The sequence below is a fragment of the Antechinus flavipes genome, chromosome 1 (genome assembly GCF_016432865.1).
Source record: "Antechinus flavipes isolate AdamAnt ecotype Samford, QLD, Australia chromosome 1, AdamAnt_v2, whole genome shotgun sequence".
Taxonomy (NCBI): Eukaryota; Metazoa; Chordata; class Mammalia; order Dasyuromorphia; family Dasyuridae; genus Antechinus; species Antechinus flavipes.
In genome coordinates this window covers 656,197,040-656,219,362 of record NC_067398.1, presented here as the reverse complement: position 1 = coordinate 656,219,362, position 22,323 = coordinate 656,197,040, and the positions used below count along the sequence as shown (strand labels likewise).

Genomic DNA, 22,323 nt, shown 5'->3' with positions numbered 1-22,323 from the left:
GCTCTGTGGCTTACACTCCCTTCCCTTTTTAGCTCTCCTTTATGGGTCATCTTCCCTCTTTAGAATATAAGTTCTCTAAGGGCAGGTGATATTTTGCTTGCTTGTATTTGTACATGCAGTGCTTAGCACAATAACCCAGCCCTGAAGAAGCCCTTTGCTCTCTTCTTGTTTTTTTCCTGCATCGAACTTAATTCTGTATTCCTCTTTTTAGATTCTTAACTTCTTTAAGGTAGGACCTAGGGAAATACTGTGACATATTTAACATATATAAGGCTGCTTTCCATCTGGGGGAGGGGGTAGAGGGAAAAGTTGGAACAGAAGTGAGTGCAAAGGATAATACCTTAAAAAATTACCCAGGCATGGGTTCTCTCAATAAAAAGTTATAATTATTAAAAAAAAAAAAAAGTAGGACCTAGGTCATTTTTTATCTTAGGATCCCCAGGGCTCAATACACCCATTTCAGACTCAGAATTAGATAGGACCTTTAGCTCAAATATACCTGATGATGAAAATCCTTTACAATCTGTCCAATAAATGATCATCTAGCCTCTTTTGGAAGACTTTCAATGATAGGGAGCTCATTACCTCACAAGATTACCCATTTCTCTTTTGGACTGCTCTGGATAACTGGGATGTTCTGGGGATATCTCATTTAACTAAAAGAAGGTTAAGAAATTAATTTTTCTTCCTGCTCAGTTTAAATCACCTCTCTTCAGTGTTTCTACCTATAGTTCCCAGTTCTGCCTTCTGTCCCCAGGATAACCCTTCAAATGCTTGAAGATAGCTACTACAGCCTTACTAAATCTCTTGTCTTTCAGGAATAGCCACAGAGCTGAGGGGGGTTTGTGAAACCCCCTAAAATAGATAAAAATCAAATAGCTGTTTCTCCCCTGCCACCTCTCCTCAAGCCTTCACCCGATGGGCTGCTGTGGTTGAAATACCAGACTGGTGAGGCTGGGCCTTTTCCCAAGCATTCCTCTCAGCCCCAATTACGCAAGCTAAGTCCAGAGGGGGAAATCCATCCCTCTAACCCCCCTCCCCCACTTGGGGGGGGGGGACACACACAAGCAAGCCCAGCCCTCAGTCTCTTCTCCTGGACCGTCTCTAGGGGCTAGAGGCAGGGGGATGGCTGTGGGAGGTGGGGGATATTGATGGTGTTTGTACAGGCAGAGAGAAGGGGAACAAGGAGGGGGAGCAGGAGGAGGAAGCCCGTGTGTGCTGACGGCTGGATTCAATTAGGAAGCCAAGTTACGCAGAAGCTAAGCAGAGACAGAGCTAGAGTCTGGCTATGGTGAGGAGGGAGTAGGGGGGAGGGCAGGAGCAGTGGTGCTCCCTGGGTTGGGACCACCCGCTGGTCTGACAGGGGGGCCAGTTCAGTGAGGAGGAAGGGGTGGCAGCAGTCAAGCCTTCTGACAGTTGACTCTCAGAGGGGGAGCCCCTAGGGAATAGACTGGCCGGGGGTAGAATTGGGTATTAAGAATAGAACCTGTAGGTTTTTTTTTTTTTCTGGAAAAAGTGATAGATGCCTCAGTTTCCCCAACTCTTAAAATGAGGTGGTTGGAGTAGGTTACTTCCTTTCAATGGCCAGTTCTATGTCCTATGGGCTCTTCTGTTCTTATTAGCTAAGAGCTTTTTGGGATAAGCCCCTTCCTTTCTCTTGTAAATGAGAAAGTGGGTGGGATGACACCTGAGATGAGCTCTCAGCCCTGTGATCCTATGATCTGGGAGAATTCTGTGGGAGAGGCTTTTGTCTCTTCTTCACCCCAGCCTTCACTTTCCCGGGCTGTCCCCAGATGATGAGTTCTGCCAGGGGCTGGGCTGGGATGTTGCTGTCCCCATGGCGATGATCCTGTTCCTGAGTCAGGTATTGTGGGCCCCTACCCACGAGGCTTAGACATCTCCTCCCAATTCCATGTCCCCTGCCAGCCAATGAGCCTCCTTTTACTGCTCTTGCTGCTGGGAAGCCTACCTAGTCACAGCCAGGATGCTGCTCCAGTCCTCCCCATCTTGACAGAGGACCAGAATTTTCCCCACCTGGGGGAGAGCCTGCAGCCACCACCTCGAGCCTGCCCACCTCGATGCTCCTGCCCCAGGGATGATACCGTGTCCTGCGATGGCCTGGACCTTCAGCTTTTCCCCAGTAACATCACCAAGGGTGCCCAGCACCTCTCCCTCCAGGTATATGTCTCAGCTGTCTTTTGTTTCTGGTCTTTGGACCATCGCTCAGGGCAGTGGGTCCTGTGTCCCCCAACTAGGGGATGCCTGAGGACAAGGTTTTTCTGTCTCTCAAATTAGATGCTCCCTGAGGGCAGGACCTTATTTTCTCCCTCCCTCTCTTTGTCTCTGTCTCTCTGTCTCTCTGTCTCTCTCTCTCTCTCTCTCTCTCCCTCCCTCTCTCCTCTCTCTGTCCATTTCTGTCTCTCTCTGTGTCTCCTCTCTCTTTCTTGCTCTTTGTCTCTCTCCTCTCTCCCTCTGTCTGTCCATTTCTGTCTGTCTCTCTCTCCTCTCTCTCTCCTTCCCTGTGTCCGTTTCTGTCTCTCTCTTCTTGCTCTTTGTCTCTCTCTCTCTCTCTCTCTCCCTCTGTCTGTCCATTTCTGTCTGTCTGTCTCTCTCTCTCCTCTCTCTCTCCCTGTCTGTCTGTTTCTGTCTCTCTCTTGCTTGCTCTTTGTCTCTCCTCTCTCTCTCTCTCTCCGTCTGTCCATTTCTGTCTGTCTGTCTCTCTCTCTCCTCTCTCTCTCCTTCCCTGTCTGTCCGTTTCTGTCTCTCTCTTTCTTGCTCTTTGTCTCTCCTCTTTCTCTCTCTCTCTGTCTGTCCGTCTCTGTCTGTCTCTCTCTCTACATACATATATATGTATATGTCACTATGTGTACACACACACACATATATACATACAATATGGGGAAAAATATAGTCAGGGTTATTTTATTCCTGCAGTCTTTTTTTTTTTTTTTTTTTTTAAGGCAAACAGCTCTCCCCTTCCCTCCCCCTGAAATTCTCCTGCCTAGTAGTTTCTACAGGTTTATCCACACATTTGCCTTGCACAAAGTAGGTGTTTAACAAATGCTTATTGACTAACTGGTCGGATGATACCCCACTTTGTCTAGTTGCTGTAAATAGGAGCACCCCAAAACTTCGTGAAGCTTTGGAAATTCCAGCCTTTCAGAACTAAACTGCAGCCTTAGCGGGGAGGGCTCTGGGACAGTCATTTATCTCTGGTCCTACTGGGGGCTCCCTGAGGGCAGGGGCTTGTTTCGGGTAAGGAGGCAGTGATGATGTGGCAGGTCCGGGTCTCCCTCAGAATAACCAGCTGCTGGAGATTCCTTACAATGAGCTTTCTCGCCTTTGCTACCTTCGGACTCTCAACCTTCACAATAACCAACTGTCCTCAGATGGTGAGTGACATTCGGGACCCTTTTATCTCCCCCTCTCCCCCTCCTAGTTCACTGCTGCTCCTGCTGCCCCGCTCTCGGCCAGACATCAGGAGTGGGGGAGGGGACAGGCGCCTGAGGCCATGAGGGAGGGGGAAGGGGGGGAAGGGTTGCTGGGGGAATCCACCTCCAGCTTCCCAGAAACTCCTATTTGCAGAACAAAACGGAAAAGGGGGAGGGGAGCAGCCTGTGGCTTTGGAGCTGAGCCCAGGGCAAGGGGCTGGCTACACAGAGGAGCTTCTGTAGGGGGAGGCTGGGCATTTCTGGGTCCTGCAGATGAGACTGAGAAGAGCCTCTGGATTCGGGGTCACAAGACTTCGGTTCCATCTTGGCCTTGGCCACTACTTCCCGAACTTGGGATAAGGTCCTCCTCTTCTCCCTCCCCACCTGGATCTGGAGTCAGGAAAGACTGAGGTTGCCATTCATAAAATGTGGGGCTTGGACTAAGATTAGACAATCTCCAATTCCCTTTCCAACTCTAATACTTGTGACTCTGTTTACCCCTTACTCTTGAGAACTCTTGTGTAAAAAAGCAAGCCTGGGGCCCGGAGAAGCTTTCAATGGGGGACAGAGAGGGAGGGAAGGAGGATCCGTGCACATGGGAAGCTAAGAAGGGGAGGGGGCTGGGAACCCCACTCCCTGCAGTACTGTCCTCTCCACTTTGCCTAGGCCTCCCAGACGAAGCCTTCGAGTCCCTGCCTGACCTTCAGTACATTTATCTGGCCAACAATCAGGTTAGAGCAAGGCCTGGGGTTGTAAGGGGAGGGAGGGAAGGAGGGAGGAGGGGTTAGCCTGGGCAGGACCCCCTGCTCACGTGGCCACAGGCAGGGTAGTGGAAGCCGCTGTGGATTTGGAGCTCCAAGACTCAGAACCTCCACTTAGCATCCATGTGATTTTGAGAAAGCCCCATCTCCTCTTCATGCCTCAGTTTCTTTCCCTGTTAAATGAGGATAATCTAGGTGATTTTTAAAAGTTCTGCTGGCTCTAAATCCTGTGATTGGACCCTTCCTGATTCCAGTCTAGTAAAGCCAAGAGCCCAAAAGGACCTACAGGGCTCCCCATATGACAGAAGGCTAGGCTGCCCTTGTTACTCAGGCAGTGGGGGAAGAGGAGGGGTTGGGATGCTTCCTTCTGCCTCCCCAAGCCCAAATAGTGCTGTGGAAGGAGTAGGGTCTTCCTGGAATATTTACTTAACAAGTCAAGACGTCACCCATGAGCTCACTGGTCCTCTTCAGAAATAAAGGATGAACAGCACAACTCACTGTATGATTATAGGCCAGTCATTTAATTGCAGTGAACCTCACTATTACTCCTGTAAAGTGGAGATGATCATATTAGTACTAGGGGTGCAGCTCCTAGAGGTATTGTAAGGAGTAAACCCAAAAGTGCTAGAAAATGGTTGTTGTTATCATCATGTGAGTGATTTGCAGTTCAGTCTCAGGCTATTAGAGGTCTTAAGATGTGGACCAAGTATCCAGGGCTGCTACAGCATCACAACAATCACACAAATCTAGGGGTCCATGTTCTGCTCAAATTGGATGCTGTCCTGTAGAAAGAAGCATAACTTGTTCTTGGCAATTAGATGTTGCCTTAGTGCATAGTGCCCTGGAACTGGAGTTAGGAAGGCCTGAGTTCAAACCCCACCTCAGATACTTGTGTGTGATCTTGAATAAGACCTTTAACCTTTGTGGCTTGCCTCAGTTTCCTCATCTGCAAAGAGGGATAATAATAGCATCTATCTCCCAGAGTTGTTGTGAAGATCAAATGAGATGATACATGTAAAGCGCTACAAAAGTGCTCATTATAATTATGGTTATTATTGATTATTGATTTGCTATTTGTATTATTTATTATTAATTATTGGTGATTACCAGAGCAGAATCAGGGAGCTATGGATAGAAGTGGCTTGGCGGCAGATTTAGATTTTGTGTAAGGAGGATTCTCTTGTCCTTTAGAGTTGTCCAAAGATGGAATGGACTGCTTCAAGGGGTAGTGAGCTCCCCATCATGTGAGTTCTTCAAGCAAAGGCCAGGTGGTAGCAATAATAATAACTAACATTTATATAGCTTTAAGGCACTTCACAGACACCTCATTTGATCTTCACAACACTTTGGAAGGTAGGTACTCTTATTATCTCCAATTTCCTCATCTCAGATGAGAGGGGGGGACCAAGGGGCTTGGGGTGCTTAGGGTTAAAGTGCAGCAGAAAATAGAGTCAATTAGTTTTGGTCAGCAGATGTGACACTGGGCCTATCATGACCTCTTTGGCCACCTGGTTATATTTTTCTTTTTGATTTGTAAGATAGGGGATTTGGGCTAGATTAGCTCTAAGGTTTCTTCCAGCTCTCGATCCATTGCCTAAATGGCAGCTCGGTTGTGCTCTGTCAGCTTACTGTGGCACCCCAGTTTCTGCCCCGGTCCTTACGCATTGCTGACCTTGCTGCCAACCAGTTGATGGAGATCTACCCGCTCACATTTGGGGAGAAACCTGAACTCAGGTAAGCTCCGGCCCTGTTAGTCTGGCATGAGGGGAGGAGAGGTGGAAGAAAGGAAGGAAGGAAGGAAAGGAGGAAGGGAGAGAGGAAGGAAAGAAGGGAGGAAGGGAGCGAGGGAGGGAGGAAGAAAGGAAGGAAAGAAGGGAGGGAGGGAAGAAGGAAGGGAGGGCAGAAGGGAGGGAAAAAGGAAGGGAGGAAGGAAGGAAAGAAGGGAGGGAGGAAGGAGGAAGGAAGAGAGGAAGGGAGGAAGGAAGAGAGGGAGGAAGGAAGGAAGGAAGGAAGGAAGGGAGGAAGGGAGGAAGGAAGAGAGGGAGGAAGGAAGGAAGGGAGGAAGGAAGGAAGGAAGGGAGTGGGGAGGGAGAAAAGGCCTGGCTCAGAGAACCTTCGATTTGAACAGGAGAGCCCCTCATGTATATAGGGCTCCCCTGATCTGAGTCTCTGCCTGCAGAGGACCAGATGCGCTTGTACGGGTTTCTCTCTCTGCCCAGGTCCGTGTATCTCCACGACAATCAGCTGAGCAACACGGGTCTCCCCTTTGATGCCTTCCATGGTTCTGAGGCTGTTACCATCCTCATCCTTTCCAGCAACCAGCTCAGCTACCTGCCGCCCAGCTTGCCCTCTTCACTGGTTCGACTCCACCTGCAGGTGCCGTGGGGGGGGGGGGGGGGGAACGGCTCTGCTGTTCCTCCCTGGGCGCATTTGGGGCTCCTGACCCTGCCCTCCTTCCACAGAACAACCAAATTGCCAAGGTGCCTCGGGGGGCCCTGGGACGACAGTCTCAGCTGCGGGAGCTCTACCTCCAGCACAATCGGCTGTCTGACGCCGGCCTCGATGCTACCACCTTCAGGTAGGGCTTTCGTGAAGCCGGGGCCCCTCACCCGCGGTGGGAGCGTCTGGGAAGAATGTGGCTTGGAGAAGACCCCTAATTCCTGCTCCGGGAATTGGCCAGAGCCCAAGGCCAGTTAGCTGGCCCAGTCACAAGCACGCCCTTGCTGAGTACTGCCGCGCGCTGGGCACTGCCCGCAGACACCGGGGAGCCAGAGAGGTTGGGGGCATTTAAGTTAAGTTACCAAGACTTTCCCATTTGCAAACCACAGTCATAGGGTCAGAGAGCTAAAGCTGGCGGGTTCAGAGGTCACCTAGTTCTACCTCTTCACTTTAGAGATGAGGAAACCCCAAGAGAGAGGTCGAATGGTTTCCAGTGTCTCACAGGGAGGAAAGAGCCTGGCTTTGAGTTACAGTCAGCCACCCTCCCGATGTGTGATTTAAAAAAGGGCCTGGGACAGGAGTGAGAGGGAGTGAATTCGAATCTGCTGCTTACTAGTTGGATGACTTTTATGAGCAGTGAGCATCCCCCTTTCTGGATTTCAGTTTCCCCATCTATTTAAGAAGGGTTTGGAGCAGGTTCAGTCTCTGTCAGCTCTAAATCATGTGATCCAAGCGTGGCTCGGAAAGGTCCTGGGAAGGAGAAAGCCCTTCCCTGTGGGCCGGGAGGGTCTGGGGGCCAGAGGAAGCCATTCTGCACAGCTCCCTGAGGCGCGGCAGGGACGCCTCTGTCCTTGGCAGAGCCGAACAAGCCGTGCGGTCTTGGGTCAGAAGGGTGGACCGGGCGATGGCCAAGGTTCCTTCCAGTCTCCAATGCAGGATCTTCTTGGCCCTCAGCAAACTCAAGAGCCTGGAGTACTTAGACCTGTCCAACAACAGGCTGGGTGAGGTGCCGGAGGGGCTGCCCCCGAGCCTGGCCATCCTGCATCTGGGCAGGAACCAGATCCGCCACGTGCCGGTGGGACGGCTGAGCGGGCTCCGGGGGCTGCAGTATCTGCTACTACAGCACAACCCCCTGGGGCCTGCGGGGCTGGAGCCGGCTGCCTTCCAGGGTCTGCGGGGACTGCACACGCTGCACCTTTATGCCAACGGGCTGGAAGAGGTGCCCCCGGGACTGCCCCGCCGCCTCCATGCCCTCATGCTGCCCCACAACCGCGTCAGCAAGCTGGGACCTCGGGCCTTGGTGGCCACACCCTTTCTGGTCGACCTCAACCTGGCCCACAACAGACTCACCAGCGCCCACCTCCACCACCTGGCATTCTGCCACCTGGGGCACCTGCGGACCCTTGACCTGGCAGGAAACCGCCTCACGCTGCTGCCCCAGGGCCTGCCTGGCAGCCTGCAGGTGCTCAGGCTGCCCAGGAATCAGGTCAACAGCCTGGACCCTGAGCCCATGACCAACCTGAGCATGCTCCAGGAGTTACACCTGGGACACAACCGGCTCCGGGTGGGCTCCATCATGCCCGGGACCTGGCAGGAGGTCCCTAGTCTCAAGGTGAGGGCGCGCGAAGGCCCAAAGGGGGCGGTGGGGAGCTTGGGTCCGAGTGGTCCCCAAGTCTGACCCCTTCCTGCCTGCAGCTCCTGGACCTCAGCCACAACGAGCTGTCTTTCGTGCCTCCTGATCTTCCCGAGGCCCTGGAGTTCCTGTACCTGCAGGGGAACCGCATCGGCAGCGTGGGAGCACAAGCGTTTCTCAGCACCCCCCACCTGCGGGCACTGGTCCTCAGGTATTCCCGCCGTGGCTCTTCGGGAGGGAGGCAGAGTCTGCAGGTAGAAGACGGATGACCAAAGGACCACAGAAATTAAGAGCTAGGAGGGCATGTAGAAATAACTTAGTCCAATGTCTCCCTAACAAGTGGGAAGTCTGGAGCCCGAGAGCAGCACTAACTCCCAGAGCTGAGATTTGATTCTGGATCTTTTCTGTTCGAATCTAGAATGCAGCCCTTCCCTCTAGAGCGTACCACCTGTCGCCACTTCTCGGGGACCTCAGCGGTCCTCTGTAGGGCCGTGGAAAATCCCCCTCATTTCTACATCCGCAATCCAGTGATGGGAGGGATTTGTGTTTGGATAGGGGTCAGGCTAGATACTCTCTGAGGGACTGTCCAACTCGTTCTATGCTGCCCACCCCCATCCCCCACACCTTCTGGCAGAGCCAACCGGGATAGATGCTGGTTCTGGGTTCCTTGGTTGGGGAGGAATCATCTTCCATCTCTGTTGCATGCCATTCAAACATACCCAGAAACCTGCTGTTTCCTCCAGATCCAACCAGCTGTTGATGACCAGCATCTCCCCGGAGGCCTTTCTGAACTTGCTGCATTTAGAGGTGGTGGATACGTCAGGAAACCCTGAGCCAGTCATCGTCAAGATGCCCCGGCGGCCCCGGCGGCCCCAGGCTCACTGAGCCCGGCTGACTGTCTCGTCATCCGGCAGGGACCCCCAGACCGCGGCACGTTCCTTCTCTGGCCACTCAGCTACCTTTCCCTCTGGGACCACTTTCAGGGCACTCAGTGGCCAATGCTTGCTCTCTCTGTGAGCCAGAGGGCATGGGGGTGGCGAGAATGGGGGCCAGCTCCAAGCTGGCTTTGGGAGGACACGAGGCCCTCTTCCACTTTCTCACCTGGCAGGCCTTTGCCTGGGGATCTTCAGGGGCAAGGGGCACGCAAACTCTAGGTTGTGACTGCTGAGTCGGACCTAATGGCCTTGCCAGATATTCCCACCTTCCCCCGGCCCTCGGTGACAGTGGGATGTCTGAATTACAGCCGAGTGCTGTTGCTCCGTGCTCCCTTTCTGCCGAGGGAAGCTCTGGAGTGGACCAGGAATCTTCCCGGCTAGGACGAAGGGCACGGCCAAGAGCCGCAGGAGAAACAAAGGACAGAGCCGTGCTGTGTGCAACCCTTGCTCTTTATTGTGTGCTTGCTCCCCCCAATCCCAACCGCCCTTCCCCCTGCCAGGTTTGAGGACCTGTCCTCACTCAGAGGCAATGGGAGGTCTGCCCAGCCCAGGAGGGTCATGCTTCTGCACCTCCTGCAGCTGGCCAGGCAGGCTGAGGGTTAGGGAGATGGGTCCCACAGGTTTCATGCCCAGGCAGGAGAGTGTTCTTTGGGGTGGGTGCTGGCCAGTTAAGGCTTCTGAGGCTGGTACCTTTAGGTTTCCCAGGAGCCTCAGACTGGCAGATGAGAAAATAAAGTGCTTGGGAATCTGGGAGGGAAGGGGGGTGCAGCCGGAACCCAGTCCCCAGGACCTCACCCCCTCCTTGGGTAGGCCAGGGCCAGAAGCCTGCTCGACTGTGCAAACCATTCTGTGGAGGGGACAATGGGGGCCTGGGAGAAGGGAAACGCTGCCCTGGGCATGAGCCAGTCTATGGGCTTGGGAGCCCAGAGCCTCTGCCAGTTGGCCTGGCTTTCCAATGGGGAGCTCTGTGTGGCACAGAGCATACAGACACCTTCACGGTAATTTAAACTTTCCTGTTTCCACAATTCCACCAGCAAAGGGAGAGGGAGACACCAAACTCCATCTTGAAATAGGCGCCACTCTACGCTCCTTTCCCTCAGAGTGGGCCAGGCCACAGACATCCCTTCCCTCCCAGTGATTGTCAAGTGATTGTCAGAAGATTTGGTCTTCAGCAGTCATCAGGGTAGGCTGGAGAGCCCAGAGGGAGCCCGGGGCTCTGGTGCTCACCCCTCTCCCGTCACCTCCTTCCTAGTACTCTGGGCCCCTCCACCTGCTCCCAGAGTCAGCTGCCTTTGTTCCCTGGACTGGGAGAAGCCCAGTGCCCTGGGGATAGTCCTGATGAAACCATCACCTGCGAAGCTGCTGCAGCTGGGAAGAGAGCCCACCCCAGAGATCAGTGTTAGGGTTAGCATCCTGGGTCAGAGGTGAGGGACTCCAGGAGCCCCACGTCAGAGATGGGATGAGGGTCTTGGTCAGATCCCACCTCAAGCCCGAGAGGCTCTGGTAATTCTTGGGTCAGAGATGGGGGACGGGAGGATGAGAGAGAGAATGGAAGGGAAGGCCCTTGTTACAGCCACCACCCTGGGCTCTTACCTCTCTCTCCACCAGGTTCCGTTTGTACAGAGCTTCCTTAGCTGCGTCCTGTTGGGAACACAGTGGTCCATCAATTCCCTGTCTTGGCCTGCTGCCCAGTGCCCAGAAATGGAGGGTATCCCGTGGCCCTAAAGAGACCCTGACGTTCCCCAGGCCTCACCCTGTTGCCATCACTGCCCAGGCGTCGGGCAGCCTCGGTGTAGCACTGCAGGTATCGTTCCAGCTGAGCGTGGTACTCTGGAAGGCCAGACAGAGGGATGAGGACCTGGATGGTGGCCCGCCTAGCCCTGTCCCCACCAAAGCTAGGAACATCAGGAAAGGATCTCCTGTTGCCCCTCTACCACTTGCTGCCTGGCAAGGCTCAGGGAAGGACTAAGCCCCACCTACAAACACCTCCTGGTGGGCCATTGGCAGGGCTCAGAGCTGGGCTTCCAGACCCAGCTTGCTTGGACATGTCTTACCTCTCCTGATGGCCGGGCCTCCCTGTTCCAGCTGTGCTCTCTGCCACTGGCTATGCTGCACAAGGTCCTGGTACTGCTGGGCCAGCTCCCCAGGCACTGCCCGCCGGGCCTGCTTGTATGCCATGATCTGCCAAACAGCTGGGAGTGAGAGCCCAGACACCCCTGCCTCTTGGGATGGGCTTTAGAAATCCCCCCTTCTCCCCCCACCCATGAAGAGGGAGCACACAGGACACTGCCCCAGCTCAGGAGCCAGTGTGGAGAGGTCCCTGGTAACCCCTGCCCCAGAACCATCACCCACCTTCCTCTCTAGTCGTTCCCGGTCAAAGGCCATGATGCTGAAGCTCTGTAAGTTGCGGGCTGGTCTGCTGTTCAATTCAATCAAACAAATAATTCTCTGTTCGGGAGATGGGCAGTGAGTCCCACAGCCCCACCAGCCCAGCCCAGGCACTTACCTGCCCCCTTGATCCCGTCCAGGGGCAGGGATGGGTGGGGCCTTTGCCTTGGGCACTGTGGCCTGTTCAGATTGGACAGCAGGAAGATAAAAGAGAGCCGGTCTCATCAGGTCCCCTTCTGTTCTCTAAGGCTGCCCCAAAGACTATCCTGACCCTTCGAGGCCTCACCCACTGCCTCCCAATTTTATATTCTCTACTCAGTGCCTTCCCTTTCCCTGGCGCAGCTCCTCAGGCCCTGTTTCTCACCGGGGACAGAGGGTCAATGACCAGCCATCTCTCTGTGACAGTGTCTAGTTGCTGGGAAGTCAGAGGTTCCCGCAGGCGGACCATCACCTCAAGCCGTCCTCCTGTGGGGCGACGGCCATCCAGGATCTGGGAGAGAGAAAAGTCAAGTCAGGCAAGACATGGCCCAAGGAACTGGGAAGTAGTGAGAGAAGTCAGGAAAGAGCCAGATACCTCCAAGATTTCTCGGATCTCACAAGCTGACTCCAAGGCCTCCAGCTTGAGTTGGGCTGTCCCCAGAGTACGATCAGGCTTGAAGAGTCCCCTGAGGAGAAGTGGCCATGAGGAGCCTGTGGGACACAACGAGCTTGTCCCACTCGGTCCTGGCTCCTCATTCACTTACCCCTTGTGCACCACTTCAAACTTAATTCCTTTGCTCTGGATGGCCCGCTTGAAGCCCCGGTGTCCCCGCTGGATGAAAAGCTTGAACTGTTCCTTGAACTCTGCCCAGGAAAGAAGGAGAGGAAAGACAGATGTCAGATCAGGCCCTTGGACCTCCAAAATATCGATGACCCTGCCCTCCATCTTCTACTTACCCGGGGAGTCTGTATTCTTTATCACATTGGTTTTGTCTTTCTGAGCTTCTTCCTACATTGAGAGCCGAGGTTAGGGGTGGTCGGAATACATCCTGCTTTCAGCCCCAGGAAGTCTAAGGACCCTGTCCCTAAGACCTCAGCCCTCTCTTCGAGGAGAAGTATCTTTCTTTACTGCTACATCTGCTCAAGCCCAGCTCTTCAAGCATCTTAAGCAAACCCCCCAAAGCCCTCAGGATTCAGTTCTCCACCTTCCCTCCCCCCTCCAAAGTCCTCACTCACTGCATTGGGATAGGGGAAGTCAAATCGCACGAAGGCATCCAGGTCATTGGGGGATACTCCTGTAATGAAGGCTGGGGGTCAAGGCTCCTTCAGCCAGGTGGAGGAAAAAGCAGGAAGATAGGAGAAGGGAGAAAACAGCCCTAAGGAGGTATCCAAGTTCCTCTTCCTCCCATTGTTGGGGCCCTGTTACCTGGTGGTGTGGGAAGATTGATGCCCTTCACTATGAACAAAACCATGTCACTACTGCTGAGCTCTGGGAAGATCCTAGAAGGGACAGAGCAGAACGGAGTGAGGGAGCACAAACACTAGCCTCAGAGGAGATAAGCAACCTCCCCAACTGTGGCTGCCCATTGTTCGCTAGTCTCAGATTTGGAGTAGAAGGGGAGGAAAGAATCCTTAAGGGTCTTACTTGACCACACTGAAGGTCCTCTGTTCATAATGGAACTTGGGAAGTGGGAAACCATGGCTGTGGGCTTGCTTTAGGATCTCCATGCTCTTCTTGCAGTCCTCAGCCATTTTCTCAAACCTTGGGGAGGAAAAAGAAGAGAAAAGGCACTGGGTACAAGGCAGGTCACCTTCCCAGACCCTATCCCAGAAAAGAAAATCTCCTTTTCTGCCATAACCTAATATGCATATTGATGGAGGAGTTCAGAATTGGGTAGGAAGACATACATTTGGTACATTTGGCAGAAGTAACAGCTGGCCTGGTGGAGAGAGCACTGGACATGGAAAAATGGAGTTTAGATCCTGCCTCGGACCTTTATAAGCTAGGTAAACCTGGGCAAGTCAACCTCTGTCTGTCTCCTTTGTAAAATGGGGATGTTGACTTCACAGAGCTGCTGTGAGGACCAAATGAACAAATGTATGTAAAGTACTTTCTACATAAATGCTACCTGCAAACATTATGAGTGCTTCTTGACTATTCATGGCAGATATGGGGTTTGTAAACAGATAAGCTCCCAAGAGGGCAGGGGCTGCATCACATCTCCACCAGTGGTGGCTAGGAAGTCCTGAGTACATAATGCGTAATGGAGGAGCATTAGGGAGCAGAAGCCACAAGCAAGTCACAAGAGTCATTCAATCCCAGGCTCAGAAACACCTGAAGCCCACCCCCAGAAAGAAATTCTCTATGATATCCTCAAGTCACCCAAATTCTGCCTGATTCAATGATGGGGAACTCACTGCCACTACCAGTCTGATGTTGAATAGCTTTCATCATTAGTAAATCATGTCAAACCTTGAGCCAAAATCTTCCTCTCTCTACTTTTCACACACTGACACAGGTTTTGCCTTTCTGGTATAGAAGAAGAGGGAAAGACTCCAAGTTTAGCAGAAAGAATGGAATTTAGTGCAATGGGAAGGAAAAGACCTTGTTACTACTTAAAGCCCAGATTCTTTGACCAAAAAATCTAATGCTTTTTCCCCGGAGGCCCATTCCTTCCGCTAAGCTTCAAAGTTTTATACCTCTCATTCCCTCTTTTCATCTCCCTATCCCTATGCTAGAAAGGAAGAAGCAGAATTAGTGTGGAAAATACAGGGAAGCATATTTTGATTCCACATATAGGAACATTTCCTAAAGAAAGGAGCAAATTATTTAACTTCTCCAAGCCTCAGCTTCCTCATCTGTAGCACAAAGGGTTTCTTAACTAGGGATCATGAACTTTAAAGATAGCTATTTTGATAACTTTCAGTATCAGGGTCTTCCTTTGTAAACCTTTGTTTTGTTTGGTACACTTAAGACACCTGATTGTGATAAGGGATCCCTAGGCTTCACCAGATGCCCATGTTAAAGAACATAGGATTAGATGAAGTCAAAGGGTCTTTCCAATTCTAGATGCTCCATTCCATTGGAGAGGAGAAGACAGGAAGGGAAAAGAAACTCACTTGCTGGTTTCCACAACATTTCCCAGATGGGTGAATTGGTTGGAATACTTCAGGCACATCTTGGGGGAGTAAAGAGACAAGAAGATTAGGGGAGCCACTGCCTTGGGGTCCAGGACTATCACTGCTCCAGTGGTCTCCCTCTAACCCTTAGCCCATACCTCATGCTGCTGCCTTATCAACTTGGTGAGCTCTGCGTAATGCCCGGCCTGTTCCCGAGAGATGGCTGCGCCTGGCCGCTGGGCCAGCGTGAAATCCTCTTTATTGACAGGTGCTGGGGGCACCTAAAAAGGGAAGTGATTCTGGTAAGGCACAGAGTGGCACGAGGCGGGGACATGGCAAGGGAGTCTTGGGAGCCACAACAACCCCTCACCTTGGTGATGTCCACAGGTAACCCGTTGATCGAAGCCTCCAACATGGGCTCCAAGCCCTTGGCTTGGCGAAGAAAGAGTTTTGCGCCTTCGAGGTCATTCTTTTGCTTGGCTCGCAGGGCTGCCTGCAACAGCTGCTTCTTCCTTCCTTCCAAGAAAGCCAGCTGCTGCTGGGCTGTGGGGCAGGAGAAGGAGGGAGGGGGAAGCTGGTTCCAGGCACTACCAACAAGCACATCACCCACAGAACCGACCTCTGGGGCACAGGGAACCTACCTTTGGTGGAGCCTTTTGCAGCCACTTTCCCAGATGGAGCAGTTGCTGGAACGGAAGGCCGGGAGGTCTGGGGTTTGGGTTGTGGAGAAGGAAGGGAGTGGGTGCTGGGCTAGCATGGAGGAAACAACAAAGAAAACAAATAGTGACACTGCCCAATCCACGCAACTTTAAGGTACCCCCCACCCAAAGGTCCAAATGTTAACTCCCACAGTCAAGGACAATGTCAGATAATGATAGCTTCCACTTTTATACTCTTTTAAGGTTTACAAAACACTCTTCTCACAGCTAACCTTGTGAAGTAGGTAGCGCGAATATCATGAGTCTTGTCTTACAGATAAAAAAGGCTCAGAAGTTCAACGACTTATCCAAGATAACACAGGTGGCAGATGTCACATCTCCTAGCATTGTTCTACACCTTGTCCCTCCAATCTGGATGAGGGGGCAAATATCCTGTTCCAAACTCACCCTCCTTCCCCACTCCCATCTCTCTCTCTCTCTCAAATACCTTTTTTGCCTCCTCTTCTTCCTCATCCTGGTTGGCCAACCGCATGGCAGTCTCAAGAACCCCTACCAGGCTTTGCTGAGTGGGTGTGGCTGCTTCCAGGCCTTGGATTGGGGGGAAACCTGGCCCACATAAGAGACTCCAATCAACATCATACTTTAGAGATTCCAGATGTCATGGGGCCCCTTGCACCCCCACAAAGATTGCCAGTTCACAGACTACAAACCACCACCCTGAAGCTATCTGCTCAAAGACTCATGGACCAATATAGCCACCTAAAGCCAACCTCCCACAAACAATTCTCACCAACAACCCTGCCCAGTTCCCCAGAGGCAAGAGTACAAATGTCCTATCTCTCAGAGGGAGAGAGCCCTTCTGACTCCTCCTTGTTTCCGGGTCAAAGTAGTCACCAGCCTCTCCTGAGCTCTGCACCCAGGGACTGCCCCAACAGGCCCGACTTTGCCAAGCACCTACCTGGAGGAACTGGCAATTCAGCCACATCCACAGATCTGCCTGACTTATGGGCTCGGATGGCATCTTGATATTGCTGTAGGGAAAAGGCTGGCTGATTAGCAAAACTACAAAGAGAAAAATAAACAGGGACTGGGGGAAAACAAGCATGACGGTGAGCTGCTGGTAAAATGTGAACGATGGAACTACGCCCCCAAAGTCATGAAATCGTTTGTGCCCTTTGACCCAGCAATCCCACTACTAGAGCTATATTCCAAAGAGATCAAAGAGGAAAAGGATTTGTATATATAAAAATGTACAGCACCTCTTTTTGTGGGAGCATAGAAGTGGAAGAGATTTGGAAACCTGTTAGGGAATGGCTCAACAAATGATGGCATATGAATGTAATATAATATTAATACAACCCAAGAAATGACAAAATGAACCATTTTGGAGTAAACAGTTCAGAAAATCTCTATGGAATGATAGAAACTGAAGTGAGGAGAACTAGACACAAAGAAAATAACACTGAAAAGAACTTTAAAACTCTGATTGATGCAGTGACAAGCCCTAACTCTGGAAGGCCAAGGACAGAGCATTCACTTCTCAGCAGAGAAGTGGTGAGCATAAGATTCAGAATGAGACAGATATTTTTGGAATGTGGAAGTTCATTTTGTTGGATTATGCATATTTGTTGTGAAGATTTTTTAAAATGTTCATTTTTGGGGGGCAAAGGGAAAATAAAGACTGGCTTAGTGCGAACCTGGTTCTACACTCAGCCCAGACCCAGTCCTATGCGTCCCCTCACCTTGACGATGCGATCATGCATCCGAGCCTTGCGATCATCTCCTTTGTCTTTGGCCTGCCCTGCAGCCACCCGATAACGCTCCATCCGCTGCTCCAAGGCCTCTAGCAGGGTCCGTGGAGGGGGGGGCATCTCTGGAGAGAAGTAGAAAGACTCCATAACTAGCAGGTTGCTAAGGCCCTCCTTTCCTTCCCACACCCTGGGGTCCTCTGGCCTTGGGGTTCTAGGGTCCTTGATGCCCACCAGTGACTCAGAAGCTCAGGTGGCTCTGTTAGTTCTTCCCTGAAGGCACTGTGCTTACCTTGCATGGAAGGGGAGATAGTGCCAGTACCAGAAGAGGAAGTGGGAGGCTGAAGTCCTGGGGATGGCGAGGTCTTGGGCATCTGGTCTGAAAACGAAGTGGACCAGTTATTCAAACAACCCCCAAACCTACACTAAGTTCCCAGTCCTGTGCTAGGTGTTGTAGGAATACTCAATTATAAGACCTTGTCCTTGGCATGGACTTTGCTCTTCCTTGAAGAGATTTACGCCCTAATAGTTCACTTCCTCCCTGGACCAAGATGCCAGAAACAACTTACCAGGTGGTGGAGGTAATCGGGATAGATCCACAGCCTCACCCTTCGCCATTGCTTCCAGGACAGCATCAAAACTCTAAGGGAAGAAAGGAGGAAATGAGGAGATGGCTGTAGTTATCTGTCAGGAGAGAAGAAATTGGCCAGATTTATGTTAAAGGAAACCAACCCCATAAGCCACTCAGCCAGGTCAGGCCCAAGAACCATGGCCCCCTATCATACTTTACCTTGGCTACACGGTAATACTTAGCAGCTGCTTCTGAGTCTCCCTCCTGCTTGGAGCGCAATGCAGCCCTTTTATACTCTCGCTGCCGCTCTTGCAACAGGGCCAGGGACTCAGGACTGCCAGCACCTAAGCACAGGAGATGATTCCAAAAGAACAGGTAACTCCATCTGCTTAGGGAACGTTTTCTTCTTCTTTAAAAATACTTTCCCCCCAATTACATGTAAAAATTTCTCAACATCTGGATTTTAAAATTTTGAGTACCAAATTCTCTCCCTCCCTCACAAGAAGGCAATTTGGTATAGGTTACACATGTTTAGTCATTGAAAACATATTTCCATATTAGTCACAGTGTGAAAGAAAACAGAGGAAAAAAACCAAGAAAAATTTAAAAAGTATTCTCCAATCTGCATTCAGACTCCATTAATTCTTTCTTTGGAGGTGGATACTATTTTTTTTTTGTCAGGAGTTTTGGGAACTTTTAAGGATATTGGGGAAGCAAGAGTACAGAAAAGAGAATGGAACTTTGCAGTCCACTCCCCAATATGTTGGGGTCTAAGGACTATTATCTAGAAGGACTCCCAGCTCAGTCAAAGGTCATACCAGGCTTACCTGAGCTCACAGGTGAGGCTACAGGGACTGGCTTTTCAGTCAACCCAGAGCCATGACTAGGGGGCACCGGCAGTGTTTTGGGAGGAACAGCTGGTAGCTGATGTTGAGGGGGCTGGGTAGATGCAGTACTCTGAGTGGGTGGAACCTCTGGGGTGGTTGTCAGGCTCTTCCCCACAGCCACAGGAGGCGGGATGTCCTCTTCATTGATGCTGCGTCCCTTCTTAACTGAGGCCAGCATATTCTCCAATGTCTAAGGAGAGGGGAAGTCTTGGCTCAGTCTAAGGCAGAGCCAGCTCAGGATGACACGGAGCTATAGAACAGACTCTTCCTTCTCACCTTGACACCTCGTTCATATCTCCGGACTTTGGAGCTGTCCCCAACCTGCTTGGCATTAGTGATGGCAGTCTGGTACATGGCCAGTCTTTCAGCTAGGGTGGTTTCCATACCAGTACTGCTAGGGCTGACCTTAGGTTGTGTAAGACTTGGTGGCTGCAAGAAAATATGGGGGTCACTGACCCTAAGAGAGGGAGAACTTATGCCCCAAGCTTAAGAACTGTACCTCCTAGGAGACATTCTACCTGTTTACCCATCATGGTGGAAAATCTATCCCACACGTGGTCCTTGGAACGGCATCTTGGCTTTTAGCTCATTTTGGGACAGGCTTCAGGCCATAAGATCTTAGTATTTAAAGCTAGGAGTCTTTAGGGATGATCTTTAAGGGACTGTCCTATATGCAAGGGCAACTAGATGATGCAGTGGATGTAGTGCTAGGCTGGGAGACAGGAAAACTCATCTTCCAGCCTTAGACAATTCCTAGTCGTGTGACCCTGGGCAAATCACTTAAATCTTGGTTTGCTTTAGTTTCCTCATCTGTGAAAACAGATAATAGCACCTTCCTTTCAGGGTTGTTGTATAGCACAGCATCTAGTAGGCTCTATATAAATGTTAGCTATGATGACGACAATAAGGAAACTGCTTAGCCTGGAACTCTGGGAATCTTACACAGAATAAACCAAAGAGAGACAGCAACATACCTTGGCCAGGGGGAGGTTCTGGGTATCTTGGGGTTCCTCCCTTTCCCCGAGAACTTCATTGAGCTCCGCCTAGAGACACACAGAAGGAGCTAAACGCTGGTGAGTCTTGGTTAATATCCAGTACTCATTCACAGCAGTGCTAACCTCAGTTCTGTTAGTAAAAGGAGTGGGAAGTCCCTGGGATAGCCTTCCCAAAATGTAGGCAGAACCATATGATCGATAACCAAGTAAAAAGGTCATATGGTGGGGACAAATCTGGGTAAGATAGCCCTTGCTTCTACAGTTCCTGGCTCTATGAGAGTTGCATGCTAATAATGTTGGTGCCATATTCCCTCTTACCCATCCTTCACAATTTCCTTCCTTTTGCAGAGGTCAGGGACCTAGCTTGCCTTACACAGGCAGAACAGATCTATATGGAAAAACTTTAGTGCTCGGAGAAATCATCTAAGCTCTTTCCTCACCAGCAGTTCATCATCATCTTCCACATCCTCCTCATCCTCCTCTTCCCCTTCTCCTTCATCTAGGTCCTTCATACACAGAGAGGCCATCTTTTCAATGGTCTCCATAGGCAAAGGAGCTAAAAAGAAAACAAATACAGAAGTAGTTCTGGACCCCTTAGCTACCCCAATAACGCTGTTCCACATCCAACTCTGGCTTTTCATGGTGCTCAGGATTTGCAGGGACAACGGCAAGCAGGGAAGAGGGTGAACTTTAATATGGACAATCAGGAATGCACAAGAGTAGGATCTTCTAGGCTTTGGGTGCATAAGAAGACTCCCAACAGGTAGTGGGGACCCCCTCACCTTTGCTTTTGAGTTCCCGAGGTGGCTCAGCCCCTACCAAGGCCATGAATTCTGCCTCAAGGTCGGCATCATTGTCACCATCTTCAGGAATCATCATCCCATCAGGGGAGAAGTCCACCAGAAGGCCCAGCTTCAAGGCAAGGGAAAAAGACCCAAATAAGACCAAGGCTTGCAGTGACACTCAGCAAGGTTCAAGTTACAGATCCCTCCCCGTCAGTTTGAGATGATCACAATCTCTATTGTTACTTGTCACTGAAATTTTCTCTCTATTCCCTTCATACCACCAATCAACATCTTCCTTTGGAGAAGTAGGAGGGTCAAACTGAAGAAAAAGTGAACGATCCTGGGTACAAATACCAAAAATACGTAGGTATTAAGTACCAACTCTATATAAAGTATCACAACAAGTGCGGGGAAAGAATGAATTAAAACAGCCCCTGCCCTCAAGGATCTTAAAGTCTGGAAGAGGAGCAAACACACGACTGAACCTAAAAACCTCGCCCCTCCTGTGTCGCCTGGGCTACAAAGCTTGAGACGTTCTCCGAGGACACAGCAAATGTGGACGAGGAGCCCTGAGAGGGGACGTTCTAAGGGAAAGCCCGCCCCGTGGGGCGGTTAAAAATCTGGACCAGAGAAGGGTGAGAAGCACTTTGTCTTCAAGGGGGATGCCCTCCTCAGGCGCCCGGAAACCTCCCTATTTGGATGGAAGCTTGAGGCGCCTGAGGACTGTCAGTGGAGTTCTGCGTGCAGGGAGACCCAGAGAATGCCGGCACCCTGGACAGCAGTCAATCCCCTCTCAGACCTGCACCCCGGGGCTTAGGCAGCCTGGCCTTGGTGCTGAGCCCGACTCCCAGGAAGACCAGAACATAAATTTCCTGGGCCAAGCACAACAGGAAAAACAGGCCTGTTTGCCTTCCCTCAGCAGCCGGCAACCTGTGGCCACCTCCCTGTGGCCACCTCCCTGTTACCTAAGTGAGCCTCCTCTCCCCTCCCCCCAGGACCCTGGGAACGGAGCTGGGGCAGAGTGGGGAGGGCAGGGCCCACTGGGGGTCTCGGCCTGCCCTGGGTTTGCCATCTCCAGCTCTGGCCTCTCTGCTCCCCCCCCCCCCTAAAGCTACAGGTGTCTCCATCTTTAGGCCAAGGCAGGACACCACAGAAAGGGGGGAAGATGGGGCCTCGGCGAGGGGAGGAGGAAAGAGGGGAGTGATCACCACAGGAGAGACAACTACCGGGATTTCACTGGGAAGGAGCCTCCCAAAAGAGAGGGGGCCTAAACTAAGGAGAGCAAAGGGGGACCAAGGAGGGTGGAGGGGAGTGGGGGATGGGGACAGGCTCCCAGAAGGAGGGGGCTGCAGAGCATGGGGCCAGGCAAGGCAGAGAGCAAGGAAGAGGGGGCGGGGGAGAGGGGGAGGAGGGACCGGGAGGACAGAGGGCAGCGGGGCTGGGGGGGTGAGGTAAGACGGGGAGAGAGAGCCAAGCCTCCCACAGGGGAGAAGGTCAGAAGGCAGGGGCCCAGGAGAGCAGGGGGCCGGAGGGGTTAGAACTCTCAGAAAAGGGGGGAAGGGGGCGGGGCCGAGGTGGACAGCGGGAAGTAGGGTCACTGAGGGCTAAGGACTGGAGGGACAGATGGGGAAGGCCAGAAAGAGCAGAGGACAAGGGGAGGAGGCCAGAGGGAGCGGGCAAGGTAGGGCAAAAACCGAGGGGCCAAGTCTCTCTTGGCGGGGGGAGGTGGGGGGTCTTCACCTGTCTGGCTGCGGCCGCGCCGCGCCCCGGGGGTCCCGGGGGCGCCTTCTTCTTATGCATATTTCCGACGAGCCTGGAGTGGGTAGGGGGGCGGGGACCCCAGGACCGCCCTCCCTCGTCAGTTCACTTCCGGCTAGGCCCGGTCCCCAGGTGGACGCCCCGCCTTTTGCCGTGCCAGCGGGCACCAGACGCGCCGGCGCGGGAGAACGGAAGGCCGGACTACAATTCCCGACAAGCACTTTGCCCTTCTTT

At 52.1% G+C, this 22,323-nt stretch overlaps 2 protein-coding genes across 4 annotated transcripts; one reads left to right on the top strand and one right to left on the bottom strand.

The window, feature by feature from the left end:
• Positions 1-1,175: 1,175 nt before the first annotated feature.
• PODNL1 (podocan like 1) lies at positions 1,176-9,537 on the top strand. The gene is made up of 10 exons (XM_051971671.1): positions 1,176-1,291; positions 1,927-2,178; positions 3,299-3,392; positions 4,098-4,162; positions 5,817-5,926; positions 6,412-6,568; positions 6,655-6,770; positions 7,586-8,243; positions 8,327-8,475; positions 9,008-9,537. The coding sequence occupies exons 1-10, from the start codon at positions 1,289-1,291 to the stop codon at positions 9,147-9,149; spliced, it is 1,746 nt and encodes a 581-aa protein (XP_051827631.1). The 5' UTR covers positions 1,176-1,288; the 3' UTR covers positions 9,150-9,537.
• A 94-nt stretch (positions 9,538-9,631) lies between these two features.
• On the bottom strand, positions 9,632-22,215 carry CC2D1A (coiled-coil and C2 domain containing 1A). Of its 3 annotated transcripts, none has more exons than XM_051971669.1 (29): positions 22,072-22,214; positions 20,329-20,458; positions 19,987-20,102; positions 19,526-19,594; positions 18,828-18,980; positions 18,492-18,741; positions 17,884-18,008; positions 17,663-17,735; positions 17,386-17,472; positions 17,088-17,218; positions 16,304-16,376; positions 15,833-15,951; positions 15,328-15,436; positions 15,057-15,229; positions 14,845-14,967; positions 14,687-14,745; positions 13,212-13,328; positions 12,993-13,066; positions 12,803-12,861; positions 12,524-12,575; positions 12,331-12,430; positions 12,162-12,252; positions 11,952-12,077; positions 11,706-11,767; positions 11,552-11,615; positions 11,254-11,380; positions 10,953-11,029; positions 10,793-10,840; positions 9,632-10,567 (listed from the first exon to the last, which is right to left on the bottom strand). In XM_051971669.1, exons 1-29 carry the CDS (start codon positions 22,129-22,131, stop codon positions 10,547-10,549), a joined length of 2,868 nt encoding a protein of 955 aa, XP_051827629.1. In that variant the 5' UTR covers positions 22,132-22,214; the 3' UTR covers positions 9,632-10,546. The 3 variants fall into 3 exon arrangements, with proteins under 3 accessions (XP_051827629.1, XP_051827628.1, XP_051827630.1); XM_051971668.1 differs by having other exon boundaries at positions 11,552-11,618; positions 22,072-22,213; XM_051971670.1 differs by lacking the exons at positions 9,632-10,567; positions 10,793-10,840; positions 10,953-11,029; positions 11,254-11,380 and having other exon boundaries at positions 11,552-11,647; positions 22,072-22,215.
• Between the last annotated feature and the right edge of the window lie 108 nt (positions 22,216-22,323).